The sequence below is a fragment of the Odocoileus virginianus genome, chromosome 23 (assembly GCF_023699985.2).
Source record: "Odocoileus virginianus isolate 20LAN1187 ecotype Illinois chromosome 23, Ovbor_1.2, whole genome shotgun sequence".
In the NCBI taxonomy this organism is placed as follows: domain Eukaryota; kingdom Metazoa; phylum Chordata; class Mammalia; order Artiodactyla; family Cervidae; genus Odocoileus; species Odocoileus virginianus.
Genome location: NC_069696.1, coordinates 13,640,568 through 13,664,396, shown reverse-complemented (window position 1 = coordinate 13,664,396; position 23,829 = coordinate 13,640,568). Strand labels below are relative to the sequence as shown.

At 53.7% G+C, this 23,829-nt stretch overlaps 1 protein-coding gene across 1 annotated transcript in view; it reads right to left on the bottom strand.

Moving 5' to 3' along the window:
- The window catches only part of TBC1D22A (TBC1 domain family member 22A), a 261,290-nt gene that overhangs the window by 153,433 nt on the left and 84,028 nt on the right, over nucleotides 1-23,829 (bottom strand). Inside the window, 3 exon segments of the mRNA XM_070453523.1 lie at nucleotides 4,956-5,018; nucleotides 8,312-8,440; nucleotides 19,540-19,610. Of these exon segments, the coding sequence (XP_070309624.1) occupies nucleotides 4,956-5,018; nucleotides 8,312-8,440; nucleotides 19,540-19,610 (263 nt within the window).

The following is a 23,829-nucleotide window of genomic DNA, read 5'->3' as shown; positions in this document are numbered from 1 at the left end:
TGTCTGCAGAAAGCTCACAGTCAGGGGAAGAGTCCAGGATGAACTCATCTGTGCTCCACGGATACATATCTCCCAGAAAATGACCATCCTTCGGGGCCACGGAGAACTCATCACCCCAACCGGAAGGACCATCCGTGGATAATGGGGTCTTAGAGGCCTGCACGTTCACTGTCCTCTGTGTCTGTTTAAACGTAATGAGACGTCACTTCTCCGTGGCTAATTGGAAAAAGCATCTTATTTCCCTAATTTGTGAAACTGCTCTAAGAAGCAGAAAGCCAGAGGGGAGATAATATAATAATTACAGAGGAGAAGGAACTCACGAGTTGATGAACTCATCTCGTGAGAAGGCCCAGCTTGTGAGCTCTGAAGGAGGTCCTCCCTGAGCTCCCTGCGCCAGCCCACGAGTCAGAGGGCCTCGGGTTAGAGCCCGCGTTTTCCCAAGTAAAAGGCTGAGGTTATTTCCACAGACAGAAGATAAAAAGAGTGAGGGCCAAAAAGTTATGAACTTTACTTTCAAATAACAACATTGGATAAAAAGATTAATTACTCTTCAGTTCAGTTCAGTCGCTCAGTTGTATCCGACTCTTTGCGACCCCATGGACTGCAGCACGCCAGGCCTCCCTGTCCATCGCCAACTCCCAAAGTTTATGCAAATATTGAGTCGATGATGCCATCCAACCACCTCATCCTCTGTCATCGCCTTCTCCTTCTGCCTTCAATCTTTGCCAGAATCAGGGTCTTTTCAAATGAGTCAGTTCTTCGCATCAGGTGGTCAAAGTATTGGAGCTTCAGCGTCAGTGATTAATGACTCACATCAACAAAACCTCCTAAGTCCCGCGAGGCTGCAGGCACTGGGGCACCGGCCCTGCTCCCGGGGATGTGACGTTCAGGCAGAGTGAGACCTCATCCACGAGGAGACAACGCGATCAGAGAGTAAGCACCGAGACGACCACAGTGTGAACGAAAGTGGGGCGGGGCGTCTGCGACAAGGCCCAGAGGAAGCAGACACCTGAGGTCGCAGGTGAGGAAGGGAGGACCTGACGGCTTTATGCGACTGGTACTTGTGCACGAATGCTCTGGGCCCCGCAAATAGAGGAAATGGATAGACAGAAGGTCCGATCAGGTGGATCAAGGTGGAAGCACAGGGCAAAGGCTGGGAGGCAGCCGAGCCCCAGGTGCCAGGTCCCTGGGGACGTCACCCAGTAGGTCACCCCAGGAGGTCCACCCCCGCAAAGACTCTCCCTCCGTCCACAGCCTCCACCTCTGTCTGTGCTTCCTTCCAATAGGGACTTCCAGCGTCCATCCCAGGAGTCTGACTCAGAAGGCCTAGGGGAGGCCAGGGGAACAGGCAGGCTAAAGGTTTCAAAAGCAATTAAACAGTGAGCCAATAAATGGAACAGACAATTCACCAAAGAAGATCTGAGCATGACAAACCAGTAGATGAAAAGATGCTCAACATCCGTAGTCAATAGGGAAATGCAAATTATAACCCCATAAGATGCCACTACACAGCTGTTTTTTAAAATACTGAAAATTAAACAGATTGGCAATACCACGTATGACAAGGCCGTGGAGCAACTGGGCCTCTCACACATGGCGAACCGGCAGGGCCACCCGGGGAAAGGGTTTGGCAGCCTCTCATAAAGTGTACAAACATATACTTACCATACCGCCCTGCATCTCCACGCCTAGATGTCTTCCCTAGACTTGCACATGGCGGTTTAGGGCAGATGTACGTCCTAACAGGCCCAGCCAGCACCATCATGGACCAGCTGTAATGTGTCCAAGCCTAACCCCTGCAATGCCACAAACCAGCACCTGACTCTCGCCGCTTCTCACTGAGACCAGCACTTCTAGACTTTTCCTAAAGCCTCTTGCTTCCGTCCCCTGGTTCCCCCACAGGCAGGCACCCCTGGGCCAGGCCCTGCGCAGGGGTGCAGCAGCTGGAGGAACGTGTGGGAGCTGAGGGAGGGGCCGCGGAGGCCCAGTGCCGGGGCCCAGGGGCTTCCACGGGGATCGAGGTCCCAGCCTGTCACATGTGACACCAGCCGACCCCGGCCAGCGGGGCCTGGATCCCGCCTCTGAATCTGGGAGCCCACAAGCTCAGCTCTACACAGAGAGTCTCCAGTGGCAGGAAAAACATAACGGTAAAGATAAACTAAAGGTCACATGGCAGGCTCTATTTTCCATTTAAAAAAATACCTTAAAACGAGGTTATAATATGTGATCTCTCATTTTCCAGATACAATAAGCACAGTTATTGAAAAGGACAATCAAAGAGAAGTACCTCAAAATGACTACTTCTGTGGGAAACTAATTTTCTCCTTTTGTGTTTTGTAATCTAAAAGCACTTTGGCTTTAATAATCATGTTTTTTTTTTAACAAACACTGCACAGCAAGAGATATCAAAATTTAAAACTGCATTTACTAGAGCAATCAAGATGAAAAACAAATATTTAAAACAATGAGAAAACTCAATTTTAAAGAGATGCCATTTATAATAGCAACAAACAATATGACAATGAAGAATAAATCTAATAAAACATACATGGGACCTTTTATGGAGCAATTTCTAAAACTTCATTGAAAGGCATTAAAGAATGGTCTAAGAAAATGGGGAATTAGCATGTTCATGAAAATGAAGACTAAATTTCATACACAGGTCAGTTCTCCTGAACTGATCTATAGATTCTGTGCAATTCCAATCACAAATCAAACAGACGTTAGGAACAAACAAGAGCAGAATCTAAAAAACACAACAGTGAATGTAACAGAAAAGAAGCCGGCTCACAGATACAAATAACAACGAGGGGCTACCGGTGGCGAGAGGGAAGGGCGGGCGGGCTGAACAGGAACAACCTCGTGGGATAAAGTAAGCCGTCAGGGTTACAGCGCACACAGCCGGTGTTTTATAATAAACGCAAGTGGAGCACAAGGTTAAAAACTGTGGATCACTACACTGTACCCTGCAGTACACAACACTGTACATCAACTCTACTTCAATTTGAAAAGAGAAAGAAACCCTGGCCTTCTGATTCTGGGACTTCCATGGGCTCCCCCGAAGGCTCACATGGAGGAGTAAAGCCTAAAATGACCTGATCAGTTTTGAAAGTGGGTGGCGGGGGCGTGTTACGTACACTCCCCACCACACACTGAGACTTCTGGTGAAGCTGAATGAATCAGGCATGAGCGAGCTGAAGGAAAGGCAACCTGAACACTGGGGCAAAACAAGCCCGCGCGTCCGTGCGTTTGCCCTCAGTCTCTTCAGCCGCGTTCAGCTCTGTGACCCTAGGGACCCACCAGGCTCCTCTGTCCCTGGGATTCTCTGGGCAAGAATACCGCAGTGGGTTGCCGGCCCTCCTCCAGGGCATTTTCCCGACCCAGAGATCGAATCTGCATCTCCCGAGTCTCCTACGTCGCAGGCGGATTCTTTACCACTGAGCCACCAGGGAAGCCAAATCAGAGATCAGATCTCCGCAAATGTGAAAAAGACGTGAACAGAAGGGACCCTGCAAACGTGGGCAGAAAAGCGAGACGGCCACCAAGGGAGAAAGCGGCAGTGGACTCCCGCCTCGGAGCACACACAGCCACAGGACACCGATGAACTAAAACAGGTGTGAACGGCAACACTTCAGAACCTTGAGGTGAAAATAAGGGAGGGAGAAGGGCTTCAGGACGTCTCCTCAGGAAGCTAGTCCTAACTGAGGAGATGGGTACGCTCAAAGCCACAACAACTGAGAACTTCAGACTGTGACCAAGAAGGAAGCCACCAAGAAGGAAGTGTCAGAAACCAGCCACAGAGCGGGAGGAGGGATCTGCCCCTACCAAGTGGCAAAGAGTCAGAATCCCTAATATATAAAGAGCAACAACCAACTAACAATTAGACCAACCACCCACAAGAAATCGCAAAGACAGAAACAGGCATTTCCCAGGAGACACAGAAGCACACAAATACAGGAAGAGATGCTCACTCCACGGGTGACCAGAGACAGGAAAATGAACACTGTCACCAGAGAGAGACACGCTGAGAGGCCTGGCGGCTCCCAGAGCCGGCAGGGGTGTGAGCACCAGATGACTGGTCCTCTGCCGGAGAGAGTGGAGGCGGGACAACCCTCAGGAGACCATCCCGACGTCCCCTGGAAAGTTTAACAGGCTGACACCCAGCCGTGCCACACTTTGTTGTTGTTGCTAAGTTGCTAAGACTCTTTGTGACCCCACGAACTGCAGCCCGCCAGGCTCCCCTGTCCTTTATCAGGCCGCGGAGTTTGTTTAAACTCATGTCCGTTGCGTCATCACCTTACTTCTTCATAAATGGTACTGAGAAAACCCTGCCAGTGGGCACCTGCAGAACCGCAGGTGAAGGTTCCAGGCAACACTGGTCCCAGAGCAAAACCTGGAACCCACCCAAACGTCCACCAAGAGGAAAAGGCAAGAGAAACTGTGGGATATCTGAGTGACAGATGGACACACAGGTTGGCTGAACCTGAGGAAATAACGTGGGTGAAGAAAGTCAGGGTACAGAGACCAGACCACACAGACAGAGGAATGATCCAGCTCCAGACCGTGGCTCCCCGGGCGACGTGACGCGCATTAAAGGTGTGGAGAGAGGGAGGGAGACACAGGGCAGGAGAGCAGGCATCTCCTGGGGAGGGGCCTGGAGGCGGCTGAGAGCGGCAGGCAGCCTCCACGTGACCGGCCACGCGCGGGTGGGTCCCGCTCGGGTGGGGCTCGCAGCCCTACACTGGGCGGGGGGCCCACATGTGTAAACCACAGACACACGTACGCTCCACCTGTGTTCTTTCATACACAGCAATGTCTGCACAATAAAAAGAACAGTGAGCGCTTCGTGTTGGCGACTCTGCCCCAGGGGCCACCCTGGCCCCCGCCATGGGTAAAGCCGCTGGGACGGCGGGCATGGGGCTCCCTCCGCAGGACATCCAGATCCCAGCTCTTACCTCTGTCACTTTGGGCTGAAGTATCAGTGCTTCGGGATTCATTCGAGGGATGTCTATGTGGATCTGGAGACAGAAGAGAAAGACACATGGATTTTAAAAGCTGACAAATGTCGCGGCAGGCGTGATGATTAAAACAGCGACCCTGACTAACAGCAGCGGGTGTGCTCGGGATCTGGCCTGCTCTCTCTGGGCCAGGCATTCTCCTGGCAGGGGGGAAGGTTCCATCCGCCTGGCCCCCCACCCCGTCCCGGCACGACAGCCTTGCTCCACGCTTCCCAACAAGGTAACGGCGGCTGGCTGACTAGAAACAGAGCAGGCCCTCGGCTATTTAGTAACAGGATCCATAGCAATTAGTAAGCATTGATTTCCAGCCTCTGACACAGGGAGCAATTCGAGTACATCAATAGCGTACAAGTTTTCGGCCGTGACAGCTTCTTCTTGGAACCTGGGACACGGTTTTCTGCGCTGTACACAGTCCTCGGGGGAATCCAGGGCACTGCTCAGAGGCAGCACTTCAAAAGCCCTGGGAGGAACAGGGGGCCCCTCCTGACCGCCATCAGACAGGAGTCATCACAGAGCATTCACCAGCGGTACCTCCGGCTCCCGTAAGCCTGCTCAGGGCGCCCAGCACCCCGCGTGAACGCCCCGCGGCAGCCAACGCTACCGCCATCCCCATTCACCAAGGCACATGGCCACACAGGCCGAGGGAAGGGGGGCGTCGTGATGCCACGGGGAGGGGGCTGTGATGCAGGTCCACACCCGTCCTTGCCCGTGACCACGAGGGTCCTGAGACCCACGGGGCCTGGGCCTCCTCACCGCCTTGCCAGCACCGTGGCCTTGCCCCAGCGGGCTCTGCATCCTCGCCCGTCAGAGCCCCGCCCCACCACTTGGAGGGCTGCTGGGGGATGCATGGCCCCAGAGCTGCACGCCTCTGACCGCGGAGCTGCTCCCACTCGCGGGGCCTACCCTGGACTCTCCCCTTGGGGGAGAACCCGGAAACCCATTGCCCATCAGTGGTCCCAAGGGAGGCAGTGAGACTGCCCAGGGTGAGAACTGGGCTGGGGTCAGGGGCCAGCAGACTAGCAAGTTCCGGGAGCAGGGACTACAAGGCGATAGGGAAAGTTGGAAAGGAGACGGCATCAAAAGAAGACAAGAAACGACCTGACTCAGACCCGCTGAGCAACGCGGGGAGGGATCTAAATGCCGAGATGCGCAGGCACCCCTGGTTTGGGAAGAAGACCCCGAGGACGAGGACTATAGTCTGCTGGGGCCGGAGCCCTGCGGCTGGCCACATGCAGGAGACCAGAACCCTCCAGGCCGTGACCAGGGTGTCCGCCAAAGCCACCTCAGAGCACTGACCCCGCGCCATCAGAGCCACCGGGCACGCCAGGGGCCAGCACAACCTCTCTACCAGAGGAGCTGCCCGCCACGTGCTGGCTGGGGGGCAGGGCAGCGCACCCCAGCACCAGCTCGGCACGCCTCGCCTCCACACACAGGACTGGGCCGGCTGGGGCGGCCACGACGTCCTCAGAACCCGCAGGGCGGGGAGGACACGCCGGGTGAGCTGGGACCGACTCTTCATGCTTTGGACGTGACAGCTTCACCCACAGGGTGAGCAGAAACCGAGAGAACAGAGGGCAAGAGAGGGCAGGAAGCAGACAGGGTCCTGGCTGCCCAGGGCTGTGCAGGGCCAGGCCCGCGGGCAGACGGGCGGCCAAGGTCAGCTCATGGGTCAATCCCCAAGAGTGGGCAGCAGGGAGCGGAAACCAGGGTGCCCAAGTCCCAGAGCCAGGCCAGCTCCATCTTGACCTAACAGAGTGCCTGAAACGGCCATGCAGGACAGCCCAGGGTCCACCTCCAAGAGGCAGGCGCACTCGGCCCAGAGCAGGCAGGCCCCAGCAGCGCATCCTGTGCTCGGTCATACTGACACGAACGTAGAAACATCCGAGGGACTCACAGTAACGGGGGGCTTTTTATTACCTATCACAGTAACTGACTAAAGATGCATGCAACTTGTCTTTAATTAACTTTCCCTTAAGAAATTCATAACAGAACACAGCCCGGTAAATCCTGTAGATAGATGCTGGTGTCATCCTGTGGACGTCTTTTTCTGGAATAAAAACATGGCAAAAACACAGGCAAAACAATAATAAATGTACCCACTCACGAAAGCCAGCGGAGTGGAAAAACAGCCAGGTAAGCCGGCATTTCCCTGACCCAATCCACATTCAGGCTGCATCAGAACTCGGTTTCCCAGGGACGGGGGCAGCGCCTGGGGCCTGGGAGCCGCAGGAGTTGCAGACCGAGGACGAGTCCCAGTGCGGGCGGCAGGGCCAGAGGCCGAGGAGAGCCCCCCCTGGAGGGCGGGGAGGGGCCCCTGCCGCCTCCCTGCCCCCACCACGAGTCACTCCTCCTCTAGGGCTGCCAGGGCTCCCCTATGGGGAGAGTGCTGTCCCAGAACCTACTTAAAGGACCCGTGATGATCAGGCAGGGGAAGGCCTGTCTCGGGACCTCTGGGCAGCACTGCGCCACACTGCCAAGGAGACCTGGGCGTCGGCGTCTGAGCGGAAAACTCAGCAACGCTCCTGCACCCAGAGGCCGGGTTTGTCAGAGGTCATGCTCCCTGACCCGCCTCGGGAAACCCAGACGCTCATCTCAGAGCGCGGGGCAGGACTGCCAAGCCCTAACTGCCTTCCTGTTGAACGGCGGCACAGACCGTTCTGAATTCTCACACTGTACAAAGACAATGAGAATTAGGGAGGCCTCCAGCGATTTCAACAGCAAATTCTGGATGCACGGTGAACCGTAAATCAATTTTAAGTATTTTTCCCATTATGCACACCGTCTGTCAACTGACTATTCAAGAGGCCATAATTATACCCATTTTGTATTAAACTAAATAGCTAAATGATAAGCTGACTACACCTCCACTATGGACGGAACTGCGTCCCTCCAGAGCCAAGCTGAGCGTACTCTCTCAGCGTAAACCACGCCCCTGAAGGCAGCAAAGGATAGCGCCTGGGGGCCCAGGGACTCACTCCTCTGACCTGACCCAGAGGGATGTCCACCCGTGACCTTCAGGTCACACGATCCCTGAATCACAGGACACTCTCCACCCAGGGCTCCGGGCTCTCTGTCCTGTGGCTCCAACGAAAATACCTTCCCACTCCTGTAGCAGGAATGGGAAATGCCCAAGTTGCCACTATTAGGGGCAATTCACCTTTATCAGGTTTCACATTTACTTATTTGCTAGAAAATAAAGGTCTGTGACCCAATCAGGGGCCTTCCACCAACAAGAGAGACGTCACCAAATGAAAGAACTTCGAGTAACAAGAAAAAAGAAGACGTGTTCCCACCTGTCTATAGGTGTCCTGGTGAACCTCATCATTCCTGGAATCGTAATAGTGATCAATAAAAGCAAAATATTCTTTCTGCTTTCTTTGGAGAGTGGCTGGTCTTCGGTCTACATTGGCAGGAAGGTAACCCTATGTGAGAAAAAAACACAAAATATACGGTTAAGAGTAACTCGTGGAATAAGTAAATATATACGGTTAATGGTAACTCAAGGATGGCATCACCGACTGAATGGACATGAGTTTGAGCAAACTCCGGGAGACAGGGGAGTCTGGTGAGCTGCGTCCACGGGGTCGCAAAGAGTCGGACATGACTCAGTGACTGAGCAGCAACGCCGACTCACGGAGCCTCTGTGAGAAGTCTTTGATCAAAGGGCTCACATCTTTTCTTTCTTTAAAAACTGCATTCTGTTTTTTCTGACCATGCTGCACCACATTTGGGATCTCACTGATAGTTTCCCGATCAGGGATGAAGCCCGTGCCCCCTGCAGTGGAAGCACAGAGTCTTAATAACTGGACCAGGGAATTCCCAGAAGGCTCACATCGTGAAACGAGCGTGGTGCTCTGAAACGCGATAGAGGGGAGGACAAACAAGTCTCGGGAAAAGGGACATAAGAGGAAAGCAGCGAGCTGAGCCCTCGGGTGCCGCAGCCCCGCCCGTGCTCCCCAGGGGTCTGCGCGGGCACTGCAGCCTCCCGGGGGGTGAAGAGACGGGCGGGCGCCCGGCGGCGGGCTGGCCGAGAGACGAAACCCCACCTGGGCGTGCCTCGTACAGCTCAGACAGGGCAGGCGTCTGCAGGCCCGACAGCTATGCGTGTGTGTGCTTACACGGGTGTCCACGGACACACACACGCATACAGACACGTGTGTGTCCCTGTGTCTGTGTACGCACACGTGTGCGTTTTCTCCTCTCTCCAAAGACTCCTGGATCTTGGCAGCCGCAGTCCCGGTCTAGACTCAGCGAGGGTCAGGCAGCGAAGGGCGGCCACGAAGAGCCCGGACAGCTGTCTCCCATTTTCCACCTCTTCAGTCAACACTACTGCCGCATCACACCCAGCTCAGAAGGTTCCTGCTTCACGGAAGCGGTTCCGCGACAGGGGACAGAGGTGCACAGCTGTGTGACGACTGCCCATGAAGATCAGAGCTCCCCGGCAGCCCGAGTCCATCCCGGCGCCCCCCTCGGCCAGGAGGAGCGGGGAGTCACTCCCTCTTCCCCAGGCATCTCGGCTGCCACCCCAGAACCGCAGGAAATGGAATCGCGGGGACCTGAGCCCGGGAGCAAGGCTGCCCTCACCCCGCGTGCTGTCTTTCTGTCTAACTGAAATGCCGCTGATTACAATGTTGTGCCAATCTCTGTACCGCAAAGTGACTCAGCTACACACAGACACACATTCTTCTTTTATATCCTTTCCCACTGCGGTTTATCCCAGGAGATGGGACACAGTTCCCTGGTCTACAGCAGGGCCTTGTTGTTTTCTCAGTCTAAATGTAACCGTTTGCATCTACCAACCCCCAACGCCCTGGCCTTCCCCCTCCCTCCCTCCCCCATCCTCCCCAGCAACCACAAGTCTGACCTCTCTGTCTGTGGGTCTGTTTCTGTCTTGTAGATAAGTTCATTTGTGTCATATTTTAGACGTCAACAGATGAATGGATAAAGAAGATGTCATATATGTGTGTATATATACACGTACACACACACACACACACACACACACACACACACGAATAACGGAATATTACTCAGCCATAAAAAAAGAATGAAAGAATGCCATTTGGCAACACGGATGCAACTAGAGGTTATCGTCCTGAAAGTGAAGCCAGAAGGAGAAAGACAGATGCCACGTGATAGACCGCTGTCTCCAGAGGTTCTTTCTGAAACCAGCAGTGGCTCCCCCCCACTTTCTCCCTGAGTGGAATTTCCAGGGTATGGTTAAACCAGTCGGTGAAGCCACTCACTCTTTGCTGATCATTTGAGTTGTTTCTAGTTTGGGGTTATTTTAAATAACGACTGCTATAAATATTCTCGTACAAGGCTTTTATGATATACACTTGATTTCTCCTGGGTAACTGGGTCATAAAGTAGGTGTATGCTTAATTTTCTCAGAAACTGCCGGATCTTTTCCCAGAAGGATGATACCGTCTTCCATACTAACTAACAAGGTCTGAGAACCTTAGAGTGTTGTCCATCTCTAGACATCAGGCCTTGCCAAGGGCTTTTACTTCATTTCCCGAATGATTCACGATGTTGAGCATCTTTTCACAGACCCTCTGCCACTGCTTCTCTTCTCTGATGAAGCGTCTATTCAAATCCTTTGCCCGTTTTTTTAACCAGTCACTTGCTTACTTTACTGAGTTTTATGAGCGCCGTATACATTTGAGATGCAAGTCTTTCTGTCAAACACATGCACTCTGATTACGTTCTCCTGGCCTGTGGCTAGCCTTTGTAATGTCTCACACAATAGCAGTTTTAAATGTTCATGAAGTCCAAAGGACAAAGTTTTCCTTTTATATTTATATTTAGCGGTTCTTGTGTCCTGCATAAGAGGGATTTTCTCCTTGCTTTTCTCCTAGACGTTCTGAAGCTTATCCGCTGTGTGTCCCTCCTCACCCCTCAGGCATCCCTTCACTGGTCACTTCCTCAGGAGGGTGGACGTGGCCCAAGCGGGGCCCGCTCACCGCTCACACAGCCCCCCAGCAGCACTGGCCTGAGAGTCACTGAACCCGTCCCCGGCAGGCACCTAAACTTGCAGTGAGTGATTTCACCTAACAGTGGACAAGTGAACAAACACAGCAGCGGTGCCGCCCGCTCTTCAGGGTGTCTCCACGTCCGCAGTGGACGTCGCCGTGTTTGCTGTTAAACGTCTGTGCACCCTTTGCCAAACAGCGCCCTGAAGAGCCTCTGGGCACCCCATCTGAGGCTCCTCCTTCAGGGTGAGTAATACCCTTCCCTCAGGACAAGCCTTGATGGGCCAGTATGCCCCACCATCCCACCAGCTGCCGTGACGGACAGGTTCGGGCAAGAAGGGGGAACCAGAAGCAGGCACAAAAGCCAGGAACAGGGCGTCTCTGCCTGCTGTTTGTGAATCAAAGAGAACGTGCAGTCTGGAGCTGTGGCAGCCATCCTGGGACCACGAGGGAGAACCACGAGCAGCAGATCCACCAGGAGGAGCTGACTCAAGGACAGCTGTGCCTCAGCCTTGAGGACAAAGTCAACCTAAGTCCAGCCGCCCCTTCTCAGCTGTGTGAGCACATATGTCCCCTTTATCCCCCTTTAGGCATCAGTTAGCATCTGTCTGTATCATAAACTACACACTCAAGCACATTTGTTCTAACACATTTGGATCACATCATTTAAACTCTTTAATAAACATGTATTGAAATATAACGTGTGTGTGCACACGTTGCCCAAATATGTGTGTGAATGGACAAAATGAACACATCTCAGGGCACCCTGGGGACCTCCCAGTCACTGACCCTTGCTCCTGACCTACTATCAGAGGTCTTCCCTAACTCCTGACACCTGATAGGTTTTGCCTATCAGGTTTCTAAACTTTACACACACAGAATCTTTTTCTTTTCTGTCTCATTGCTTAAACTCAGTGTTACATTTGAAAAATTCATTCATTCTGTAACACGAAACAGTACTTACTTTTCACTGTCCCATAACATCGCCATGTACAAAATCCATTGTGTTAACAAACATCTGGGTAGTGACCAGGTTTCTGCAATAAACGTTCTCATGCCTGCCTTTTACAGCACGCGACATCCATTTTGTTAGGTGTATACCGGGGAGCAAAGGTGGGCATACCTTTGACAGGTTTTGCTGAAGAATTTCCCAAGTGACTACACTCCCGTGCGAAGTACCCACTGGCCTCCATTCTTCCCAACACCGGGCAACACCACCTTTTCCTTGCAGCCGTGCTGACGGGCTCATGGAGGTATTCATCAGCTCACAGGCCTCAGCTGCCTCTCCAGGCGCCTGTGGGACTCCATGTGCATCCTCACCCATGGGCAGCCCTTCACCTCCTGTTAGGCGGCCCGCCTCCCTCCTGATTCGCAGGCGCCTGCTGCACCGTCTGCATGGCAGGCCTGCAGTAAACATCGCCTCCTCCTGCCCATGGCTCTTCACCCATTAATGAGGTCTTTTGATGAACAGAAGCTCCTAACCTGAACGAAGCCCAATTTACTTTTAATGACTAGTCCTTTCCGTGGCCTTTTTAAGGAAATTTCCTCTCCAACATTCTGTTCTTATGTACCTCGACCCTGGCTCCCACTGACATAACGCTTTGTTCTAACGCGGGGCTCGGCAGACGCCAGCCCACCGCCCATTTCTGTAACCAGGACATCGGGGGCACGAAGCCACACCTGTTTGCCCACGTGTGTGGCTGTTTGCACACGACTGAGGCAGAGCTGAGGAGTCGGAAAGCGACCGTGCGACACACTGAAACACATGCTCGGGTACTTGCCAACAGGCCCTGCCCTGTGAGCCCTGGTCCCCAAAGCTACATGGCCTTCCACCGTATGAATGTCTTTATCACATATTTCTGTTAAACTTTTCCTTGATTTCTGAACATTCTGAATATTTTCAATTGTCCAGTACTCTAAAATACGTGGAGCTGAGCAATGTCTGATTTTTCCTGGAGTAAAATGTCTACAAGTGTATTGTCAGCTCAATGGGACACGGGATATATTTAAGGCTCTTGATGCTTTTTTCCCAAGTGACCCTGCCAGGAGGTGTAGCAATTTACACCCCAGCAGGCTTGTCACAGGTGTCGCCCGCCCTCCACCTTCTCTAGCAGTGAGGAGGAGCCCCCTGAAGAACAGTCGTCCTAAAACGCCTTCAATTAATTACAATCCATCAGAAAGGGGCACTTCTATTCCCAGAGCAGCGGCGGGTACAGCTGACAGATCCCTGCGAGCCAGCAGCAGGCAGCCCCATCACCGAGGGCAGGAGCGGCCACTGGTCCCACCCGCCTCCATTTTCTGGTCAAATGAGGCTCTTGTACTCCAAAGAGACTGTTTCGCACACTTACACCAGCGACAAAAACCGCCACCAGCCCCCAGCGTGGACTGAAGAGGTGGGCCACCTCCAGCACCTTCTTACCAGCTGGTAAAGCGCCCACCTAAGTGGCTCAGACCCTGCCCCCTTCAGCCAGCATCACCCGAAACCACCCAGAACCCTCCTCCCAGCCCGCCCGGCCCCCAGCCCGGCCCCGCCGAGGGCACAAAGTTACGGGGGTCGGAGTGGGGGGCAGTCACAGCTTCAGAGACCCCATCTGGGAGCCGAGGCACCCGCCAGGCCCAGGCGGGCCTTGCAGCCATGCCAAGCCCCTGTTACCTCCTGGACAGTGACCATGAGCCGGGTTTACTTTTTCTTTGCCCTGAAGCTGCTACAGCCCCAGGTAAGGAAAGCTCCTTACCTGCTAAGGAGCTTACAGCCCCAGGTAAGGACAGCTCCTCACCGGGGGTCCTGCCACACACTAACCTGGTGGAGGGCAGGAGGCAAAGCACGCCCACCCGAGCCCCACCCCTCCGAGCACCCCCACCACCGGAGCTGCTGGGGGACCAGACCCCGCCTCTCCCCGGAAACCAGGTTGCCCAGCCGGCCTGGCCCTGCCCACCTCTCAGCCCGGGATGCTCTCCCTTCCCCCGCCTGGCACCCCCAAGGCTCAAGGCCCCTCTGAGCTCCTTCTGCCCTGGGCCCCATCCCCTGCATCATGGGCCAGCAGACCACCAGTCACAGGTCACATCCAGCCTGCAGGGAACCCCTCCAGGAACACAGCCACACCCCCTCATCACAGGAGAATCTCTCAGCGACGCGGGCAGAGCCGGGCAGCTGCAGAGCCACAAGAGGTGGTGCCGCCCCATGAAGCCACCGCCTGCGCCTCTGCAGGGCCGGCTCCCAGCCTCTGGGGTCTGGGCTCCAGGCACGGGCGCTGCGGCCCTTCCACAGGAGCACCTGCCCAGCGCCCAGCCCCGGGGCCGAGGGACACATCTAGGCACTGCGCCTACCCTCCTCTTCATCAGAGAGGGTTGCGGGGCTGCCTGGTCTGCACCACGTCCCGATGGCCCATGCCCTGCTGGAGTCGGTGCCGCCCTCTCCAAGGAGCCCTTGGACCTGGGTGGGACCAAGACCCTGAAGGCCCCGTCCCTCCCCTCCCGCAAGTTCTGGCTCCCAGCTCACCACCCCAGCCACCAGCCCGGCCCTGGGGACCCCTCCTACTTCGCTCCTGTTTTGTTCTGTTACATCAGCCCTTCCAAGATGCTGTGAAATTTACTCGCTGCATTTACTGCCAGCTCCTCTCACTGGCATGCCAGCTCCAGCACGCAGGAATCATCACCCCCTCTGTTCACAAATATCCCCGGCACAGCCGATGCTCCACAGATAATTGGTGGATGAAGGCATGAGGTCAACAGATCTAGGATGACACTGTCACACCCCAGGAAGGGTCCCCACCCAGGAGGCTAGGAGGTCGTGTCTGAGCTCATTCATGAGAAGCAGGGGGCTCGGGGGTAAAGAATATACCTGCCAATGCAGGAGATGTGAGCTTGGGAAGAGCCCCTGGAGGAGGACATGGCAACCCACTCCAGTATTCTTGCCTGGGAAATCCCATGGACAGAGAAGCTCGGTGGGCTACAGTCCATGGGGTCGCGGAGTCAGACACGACTGAGCAGCTGAACAGGGATGGACTGGTGTCCTCCTCTGGGCTGGGTCTGGAGATGGAGGAGAGGATGGAGGTGGAGAGGCAGAGGACAGACGCCCTGACACAGCTGACAGCTGCAGGGAGCCCTGGGCGAGCCCGAGACAGCGTGGACACGCATGCAGCGGCCAGGTCAGGGCGCTGGGGCCGCCACAGGGGGCGCCGGCTGCGGCCGGAGGGGACAGCCTGACACAGACCACCTGCGGCGCCACCAGCGCATTCTAACTGAACGGGAACGAGGACCCAGAAATTCTCGCCACCCTCGAATGTTAACCAAAAAACAGAGACAGAAGTCCTGAAAAGCAAGGGCATCGAAGCAGGGACGCGGGCAATAAGCGAGCCCACACAGCCTCAGGACGCTCCCCTTCCTAAAGGAAAACACACACACGAAAGTTGCGGCCTCCAGATAATTAAGCAAGACGGGAAATTATGCAAATGAAATATATTCAAGTATGCGATGAATTTTAAATGACAGAACTACAGAAAATTTAATTGCTGTATTAGCATGCTCTAAAAACACTAATCATAAATGTAAAACAATGCATGCATATACTTATATCAGAACTGTCCTGGTGACACAAACATCCAGTCACTCCCTCCCCCTGGGTTCACGTGCAAACTCACCTCGATAAATGCAAAGAAGGAAACATCATACAAGAGCTTCACTCATCATTTCCAACCATTCTACTGACTGCCACGAGTGGCAAGTGCTTACTTCTTGTTGGGTATTTCTGAAATGTTTTTTTAAAAGAGCCAAAGATGTAATTTTCTAGAGCATTAATTTTTAAATTTTTGTTTCACGTTGGAGTATAGTTGATTAACAACGTCGCGTTAGTTTCAGGTTTTACAGTGAAGTGCTTCAGTGACACATACGCGTGTATCCCCCACTCTTGTTTCAAGCTCTTTTCCCACTCAGGTTAGTACAGAATATTGAGCGGGGTTCCCTGCGCCATGCAGCAGGTCCCTGTTGACTATCTATTTGAAGGAAAACAGTGTCTACAGCGTTGACTTTTAAAAGTTTCTGCACCACGTGCATGGAATTCCGGCGTTAGATGGCATCAGTGGTGGTTTGCCGGTGAGCTCTGGGGCTAACCAGTGCCCCAGACCAGCTTCCATCTTTCTTCATTAACACGGCATCTCCTACTCATCCGTTAAGCAAGCCACCGGGATTGTGTTGTATTAACGACGGATCCTGAACACATCACACAAGTTGGTGGTCTTCCTAAACAGGATTGAGCATAAACTCGACTGAGCATAAACTGTTACCGACACCCGCCCCTCAGCTGCGGGTGAGTCAGGCCCAGCCATGCCCTCCCAGTGCCTCTGCCCAGGGGTGCTGCCCTCGATACCCCGTCTCCCAGCTGGCTCAGGGGTGCCCTGCCCTGTCCCACGGGGGACCAGAGTGTCCTAGAGCAGCGGTCCCCACCCTGGGCCTGCGTGAACACCCCGGAGGAATGCAGACGGCAGCAATTCCCAAGCCCCTGGGGGAACACGAGTGTGGACCCAGAATGGAAAGCCACAGGTCGAGAGGGGGCCGGAGCCCACCCGCCCCTGCCACGCCTGCCCCCGCCCCCTCCCCCCAGCCTGGGGCAGGCGCTCGGTGGAAACTGTGTCCCGCCCATCCCAGCTCCTACGCCTTCCAAGGGGCACGGACCACTGCTTCCGCAGGAATCTCACACTGCATGGGACGGCACACGGCAAACACTTGATAAACGCTTGCAGAACAAGTGAAAAGGCAGAGGAAGAGACGCAGGGGGAGCAGGGGAGGACAGGTGCTCTGTCTGCAGGGGCCCAGCTCCGCCCTGGCCTCAGGGGGCGCAGAGGGCAGGGGCTCCCTCCTCGGAGGGCCCCAGGAGCCACGTGGACGTGGTCGTTTCCCTTCCCTGCTTTCCTGGCGGCAGTCGCCGGGCAGAGCTCGGGCAGGCTGAGCGAACATGGGGAGGAGGGAGGAGCCAAGCAGCAGCTCCCCCCCCACCCCCGGGGCGCCGGGCTTCACCCCGCAGCCCCCAACCCCCGCCCTCGCGCCTCACGGCAGACCTTCAAGAAGCAGCCCAGCCCCAGGCACCTGGGCTCCCCACCCTACTCTCCCACCTCCCATCCCCTCCGCCGCCAAGGGGTCAGCTGACCCGCTGGTTCCTGGGGAGCCTCGGTGTTGACTCTCTGCCTCCCCCGGGTCACATGCCCGCCCATGTCGCTCACTCGGGGAACCCCGACACGCCCTTAGAGATGGCCAGAGGAACCCCACCTTCTCCAGGAAGCCCTGGAATGCCATCCCTGCTGGTGGCCCACCTTTGGAGGGATGGGCTCTGCTCACTGTCCCCAACGCCTTTTTTTTTTTTTTTTAACTCATCCATCAACGCAAGTCGAAGACAGCGAGAACTGCCCTAGCCACCTCTGCCCTCTTCCTCCACCCAGCCCACCTCTGCTTTCAGACCCCGAGGGTGAAGACCCCAGACACATGCCCAAGACAGTGTCGTCCTCCTCTCGCCCACTGGGGCCGCAGGTGAGGCCCACGCACCCCACGGTCTATGGTCCCCAGATCAAATCCCGCTGCACCCCTGACCAGCCCCAAGGCCCCCACTATGGTGCACTGAAGTCCGGCTCCCCTCTGCCTCTGGACAGTTCAGTTCAGTTCAGTCGCTCAGTCGTGTCCGACTCTTTGCAACCCCATAAATTGCAGCACGCCAGGCCTTCCTGTCCATCACCAACTCCCGAAGTTTACTCAAACTCATGCCCATTGAGTCAGTGATGCCATCCAGCCATCTCATCCTCTTCCATCCCCTTCTCCTCCTGCCCCCAATCCCTCCTAGCATCAGGGTCTTTTCCAATGAGTCAACTCTTTGCATGAGGTGGCCAAAGTATTGGAGTTTCAGCTTCAACATCAGTCCTTCCAATGAACACCCGGGACTCATCTCCTTTAGGATGGACTGGTTGGATCTCCTTGCAGTCCAAAGGACTCTCAAGAGTCTTCTCCAACACCACAGTTCAAAAGCATCAATTTTTCGGTGCCCAGCTTTCCTCACAGTCCTACTCTCACATCCATACATGACCACTGGAAAAACCATAGCCTTGACTAGACAGACATTTGTCGGCAAAGTAATGTCTCTGCTTTTCAATGTGCTATCTAGGTTGGTCATAACTTTCCTTCCAAGGAGGAAGCATCTTTTAATTTCATGGCTGCAGTCACCATCTGCAGTGATTTTGGAGCCCAAAAATATAAAGTCTGACACTGTTTCCACTGTCTCCCCATCTATTTCCCATGAACTAATGGGCAAGGGCCCCTGTAATCAGCAGTGGTGGCGTGAATAAACTTCCGAGAAGCCCAGACTCCGTCACCTGCACCCCAGCGCCGCTGGTCACAGACCCTCCCCGCCGCCCCGCCCCGCCTCAGCCCCGCAGAGCGGATCTCACGTTGCCCCCTGACCCCTGCCCCCTGCCCCCAGGTGGCTCTTCCTCCCAGGCAGTCACTGGGCAGCAGGGGAGGGTGTCTAACCACGACCCGCAGAGGTGGGGAGCCAGGGGGAAGAGGACGGGACAACGTGATCCAGAGGGCTTCCCACCAGGAGGAGCACACCCTTCACAAACGCAAAGCCTCCACAGAGACCCCGTCAAGGTGTTTTCACGCGGACCTCCTAAAATGCGGCCTGGAAAGCCTGTAGCCTCTCTTAGAGGACGTTGGGAAAACCGGATACAAATGCTTAAAATAAAAAAAACACCGAAAAACATTAGCAATTGCAGCAGGTCTGATTTTAATTGCAAGAGAATATTTGATCAATAAATATTCACTGTTCAGAGCTGCATCTGCATGTAAGATTACGAGGTACTAAGCTGCAAATTTATTAAAACTCATTAGCAAGAAAGAGTCTTTTAATACTGAAAGTCAGACCCAATTTAGGGTAAACTCTTAGGGGTCCCTATTGACTTAGCTCCCAAAATAATAAGGAAAAAAAAAAGGAAACGGGAAGAAAGCTGTCTAGAAACGACTCTGAGATGATCAGCAGGGCCAAGCTCACTTCTGACATTGACTCACAGCAAGAACCAGCTCCCACCTTCTCCTGAAGCCCCCAGAACGCACTGCTCCCCACTGGGTGTGAGGGAGCCACAGCCCAGCCTCTGTCACACAAACGCACACAGGTCCAACACCATCACCACTGATGCTTTTTAAAAGATCCTCAAACACATTTCCCTGTTTGAGTCCTCAGAGCTGAAAGAATCTTCTATGCTGGAACCCATTTTATAACACAGGTTTGGAAGTACCACAAAGATTTTAAAAATAATAAGATCGGAGGACACAGTCATCCTAAGTTATGACTTGCCCTCGTTTTCTGCCAGCCTTGGCAAAGCAAGCCTGAAACTGAGCAAAGGGTGGGCGATGCCATCGCAGCCCCGGCCGAAGCCGGATCCGCGAGGTAGAGCCAGGATGCACATGGGGCTAGGAGCCCAGCCGGCCGGGAGAGTCTGTCCTCGCAGGAGGACTATGTCCGCCGGGGCAGGGGGTGCAGGGCGGGGGCACAGAGGGGGGCAGCTTACTGAGAGCAGCTTCCACGTGACGGCACGGACGGGCTTGGGGATCCCGGACCAGCTTAGCTTCCTGAGCTCCTCTGTCAATACAAGAGAGATGGGAAGAAGGAGGTTACAGACGGCAGGCAAAGCTTCCCCTCGGGCGACATCCTCCCCCAGCTCCTAGTGGGGGAAGGAACCCCATAAATGAAACCAGAACAAACCTGAATGAGAACAATTTCAGATACTGATTGTTTTTAACACACCGGAGAAGTTATCACTCTATCCAAACCAAGCTAAATGTGACCTGTTTGCGTTTAGATCTTAGCACATATTTGCTCAACACGGCCCGAGCGTCCCGTAACCACAGGGACAGGCGGGGTGCAGAGGACACGTTTCCTTCCACCCTTCCTTCCTTCCCACCCACCCACTTCCCTCTCTCCACCCCCGCCCCCCGCAACCTCACATCTTTCCTTCATCCCCTGTCACTCTCACCACTTTTTAACAAGACCTACATGAGGTGCGCTTCTCAGAACAGATTTTTTTTTTTAATAGATTTATCTATTTTTAACTGAAGGATAGTTGCTTCACAATATTGTGCTGGCCTCTGCCACACATTAACACGAGTCAGCCAGAGGTATGCGTGTGCCCCCCCCCCATCTTGAACCTCCCTCCCGCCTCCCACCCCACCTGATCCCTCAAGGTGGTTACAGAGCTCGGTGTGAGTCCAGAGTCAGGCAGCAAACCCCCACGGGTTGCCTATTTTAATGCGGTAATGTATACGCCTCCAGCTCCGCCTTCTATTCGTCCCACCCACTCCTTCCTCCCTGGCCCAGGTCCATAAGTCTGTTCTCCAAGTCAGGAGGGGTTTTGAAAGACATCAGTTTGTGGAGATAAGCTTGTGTCTACACAGCACTGATTAAGGATGTGGCCACATCACACCCTGGGGACAATCAAGTTTCAACAGTACAAGTCACAGCTGCCCTGACAGACACCTAAGGTTGGGGAACGGTCACAGAGTGGGGGGCTGGCAGGGACAGAGCGGCCTGGACAAGAGCAGGTCAGGGCACAGCCTGGGAAGGCCAGTAAGTCAGGGCCCCGAGTTCTTTCTGCTCTTCGGGGTCTCCTCGAGGGCTTCCATCACAGGCCCCGAATGGCCAGAGAACACATTTCAATCTGTAAGTACCGAACAGTCAGTCCTATAGAAATGGAAGTAATTATTTCTTCCCTTTAAGTTAAGTTCTTCCCTTAACAGCTCAGAGCTAATGATTAATACTAGGAATAAAGGAAATGATTAAAGAGAAGAACTCTGGTAATAGAATCAACAAAATACAAAGTCCTGACATCTAATCTTTTTCCAATTACTAAAGTCTAAGTAAAATAAGTACAGAATAATTGGGCGACAGCACCAGCAATAACTTGCATTTTACGGCAATCTCAGAAAATATCAAATCTTCCCCAGTTCCCTGAGGATATTATGAAAAGCAGGAACCTAATATCCGAACACCAATAACGCGATGTTTACTAACCACGGTCCTGGGGCCTCGGTGCCTGCAAGAGCCCAGCTTTCTGAGGATTGTTTATGAAGAAAGCCTAGAGAAATCTCCACCACTGATGTCCTCGGAATCTCTCTCCTCATGAAGGACCCTCACAAGGTAGTACCTTCAGTCAATACAGTGAGACACAGTTCTGACTCTGATGCTGAAAGGGAGCTTTCAGGTGTGAGGTCCTCCAGATAGCGTGAGTTAGCTGGGGCTACAGTCCTAGTGGGTGACAGAGGAACAGGCTCAGAGAGGTGAGGGGCTCGGCCGTGGAGGCAGGCGAACCAAGGGGCCTGCATGTCCCCGAGTACTCCCTATTACTAAGGAGGCTTCTGTTCAGGCAGACAGATCTCACAGACAGAAGGATCCAAAATCAAACCTCAGCAGACGGAAACACCACTGAAGGTCCAAGATCAGTATGACTGCAGGAATGAAAAGGCCGCTCCACACCAGGAGATTTTTCAACCTGATCCAGGTGTCGGGATGTGGATGGGACAAGTCCCAGGGCCACTCTGACAGGGGTCAGGAGTGGCCTTTCAACCCAGGCCCATCCGCCCCTTCCACCTTTCCAACAGAATCCTGACTGTGCAAAGTGACCACACACACACACACACACACCAGCAGGTCAGAGGGAGGAACCCACACGCCTACACACACACACACACACACCCCAGCAGGTTACAGGCAGGAACCTACACACCTACACACACACACACACACACACACACACCCCAGGAGGTCAGGGGCAGGAACCCACCAGCCTGCTCTGCACTCAGGCTGGGCTGGTTAGCATGGGGGTGAAGCCACACCCTCACCAGCGCCCAATCTGGCCATGGGCCTGGGACCCCATCTGAACGCTGGCAAGAGAGCACAGAGGCACCAGCGCGCCTGAGGACACCTCTCCTGGCTCCCAGCGGATCTGCTGGATCTCTGATCTCTGGATCTCTGCTTCCTCTGAATGCAGGAGGTGCCAAATGTCAGGCTGGGGGTCAGCAGCCTCCCAGCCCCCCACCAGCCTGAGGATGAAGCCAGCAGACAGGCAAGCAGCACCCCAAGACACGTGGGACCCCAGCTTCTGAGTTCAGCAAGACGGGCAGATACGAGAGTCAAAAAATCAATAGCTTGTCTCTGCTGACAAAAAAAGAAGTGGAAAAGGTTATAGGCATAAGCTTAACAAGAAATGCACAAGAAATACCATGTGAAGAAAACTGTAAGATTTTACTTGAAGATGTAAAGAAACAGGAAAACATGGAGGTCACTGACGGATGCTAACAAGTCTTTAAGGAGCACTTCCCTGGGCCAGCAGGGCAGGGGACTTAACTACACGGGTGACCGTCACGCAGACCCCACAGGCGGGGAACTCACCTCCCGCTCCAAGGGCGGGCACAGGTAAACTCTCAACCAGAGTAAGTGCTCACAGCAAAAGGCGAAGAACACAGTGAAGTCCTGAGGGGAAGGTGCACCCCGATAGCAGGTCTCTTGGAGGGCGTGAGAGCTGAAACGCGACCCAGAGACGCAGAGACCCACTGAGAGAAGAGGGGCCTCAAGGGGAGCGTTCTGGGCCCAGGGAACAGCTGACACACACAGTCTTGACCACAGGGTGGAAAACGGATCAGAGAGGCCAGTGGTCACAAGACCACCACGCAAGGGCCTACTTTCGAAGCCCAAGGCGGAGGTGGTGGTGGCCGGGATGGTGGCAGTGAGAGCAGGGCAGTGCCCAGAAAGGAAATTCGGAGACAGAAGCAGGAGGAGAGGAACGAAGGCTAGATCACACCAGTAACACGGCTACCCTTCTCTGCCTCCTTAGGTCACGGAGCATCTGCAGTGTCAACCTCCCAGGTGGGAATCTTCCTGCGGAGGAAAGACTCACAGTACCGATGAGTGTGGAGTTGTGATACTGGTGTTCACATAAGGATATCTTCAAATTTTACTTTTTAGAAAGCAAATGCACGATTATAGAAGATTTGCTATTTATTTCTCATTCATTTTCTGCTTATTAACCTATTTCTTACATTTTAGTTTTCTCTCTGAGACTAGTGATTCTGCAGTCTGATTACAAAAAATACGAGGACAGAGAGCCGAAAGAAAAGCCAAACACAGGCTGTCACCATAAAGACTCAGGCAGCTGAAACAAAAGGTGGAAAAAGATCTGCCAGGGACGTGCTACTCATAGAAAAGCTAATTTGCCTTATTAATAATATCAGGAAAAAATAAACATCAGCACAAAGAGGGATGTTTCATAATGATAAGAGGTTCAACTCATTAGGCGCAGACATCTTTCCTAAATGTGTGCACCTAATAATATGGCTTCATAACGCATGGAGCAAACACTGACAGGAACAGACCAACTTTGATCATGGGCAGAGACCTGAGTGCCCCTCCCTGAGTAACTGACAGAACAGGTGCATTTAAAAATGAGTAAAGGGAGATAAGAACTGGATCCAAGTGGTCTGCAGGACACCGCGTCCACCACCTGAAGAATACACATTCTTTTCAAGGACACACGGCATAATCACCAAGTGGGCCACATGTGCTGCCCAAGCAAGTGGTGATAAGTATCAAAAGATCAAAACAGCATCACGTTTATCTGACCAGATGCTTTAAATGAGAAATCAGCCTGCTGTGATTCCCAGGAAATCCTCAAGTATTTGGAACTTTACTAACATACTTCTAAATATCTCATAAATCAGACAAATCACAAGAAAAAAGTTGGAAAATATTTCAAACTGAATGATAATAACAGATATCAATATGTGTATGATATAACTAAAACAATGCC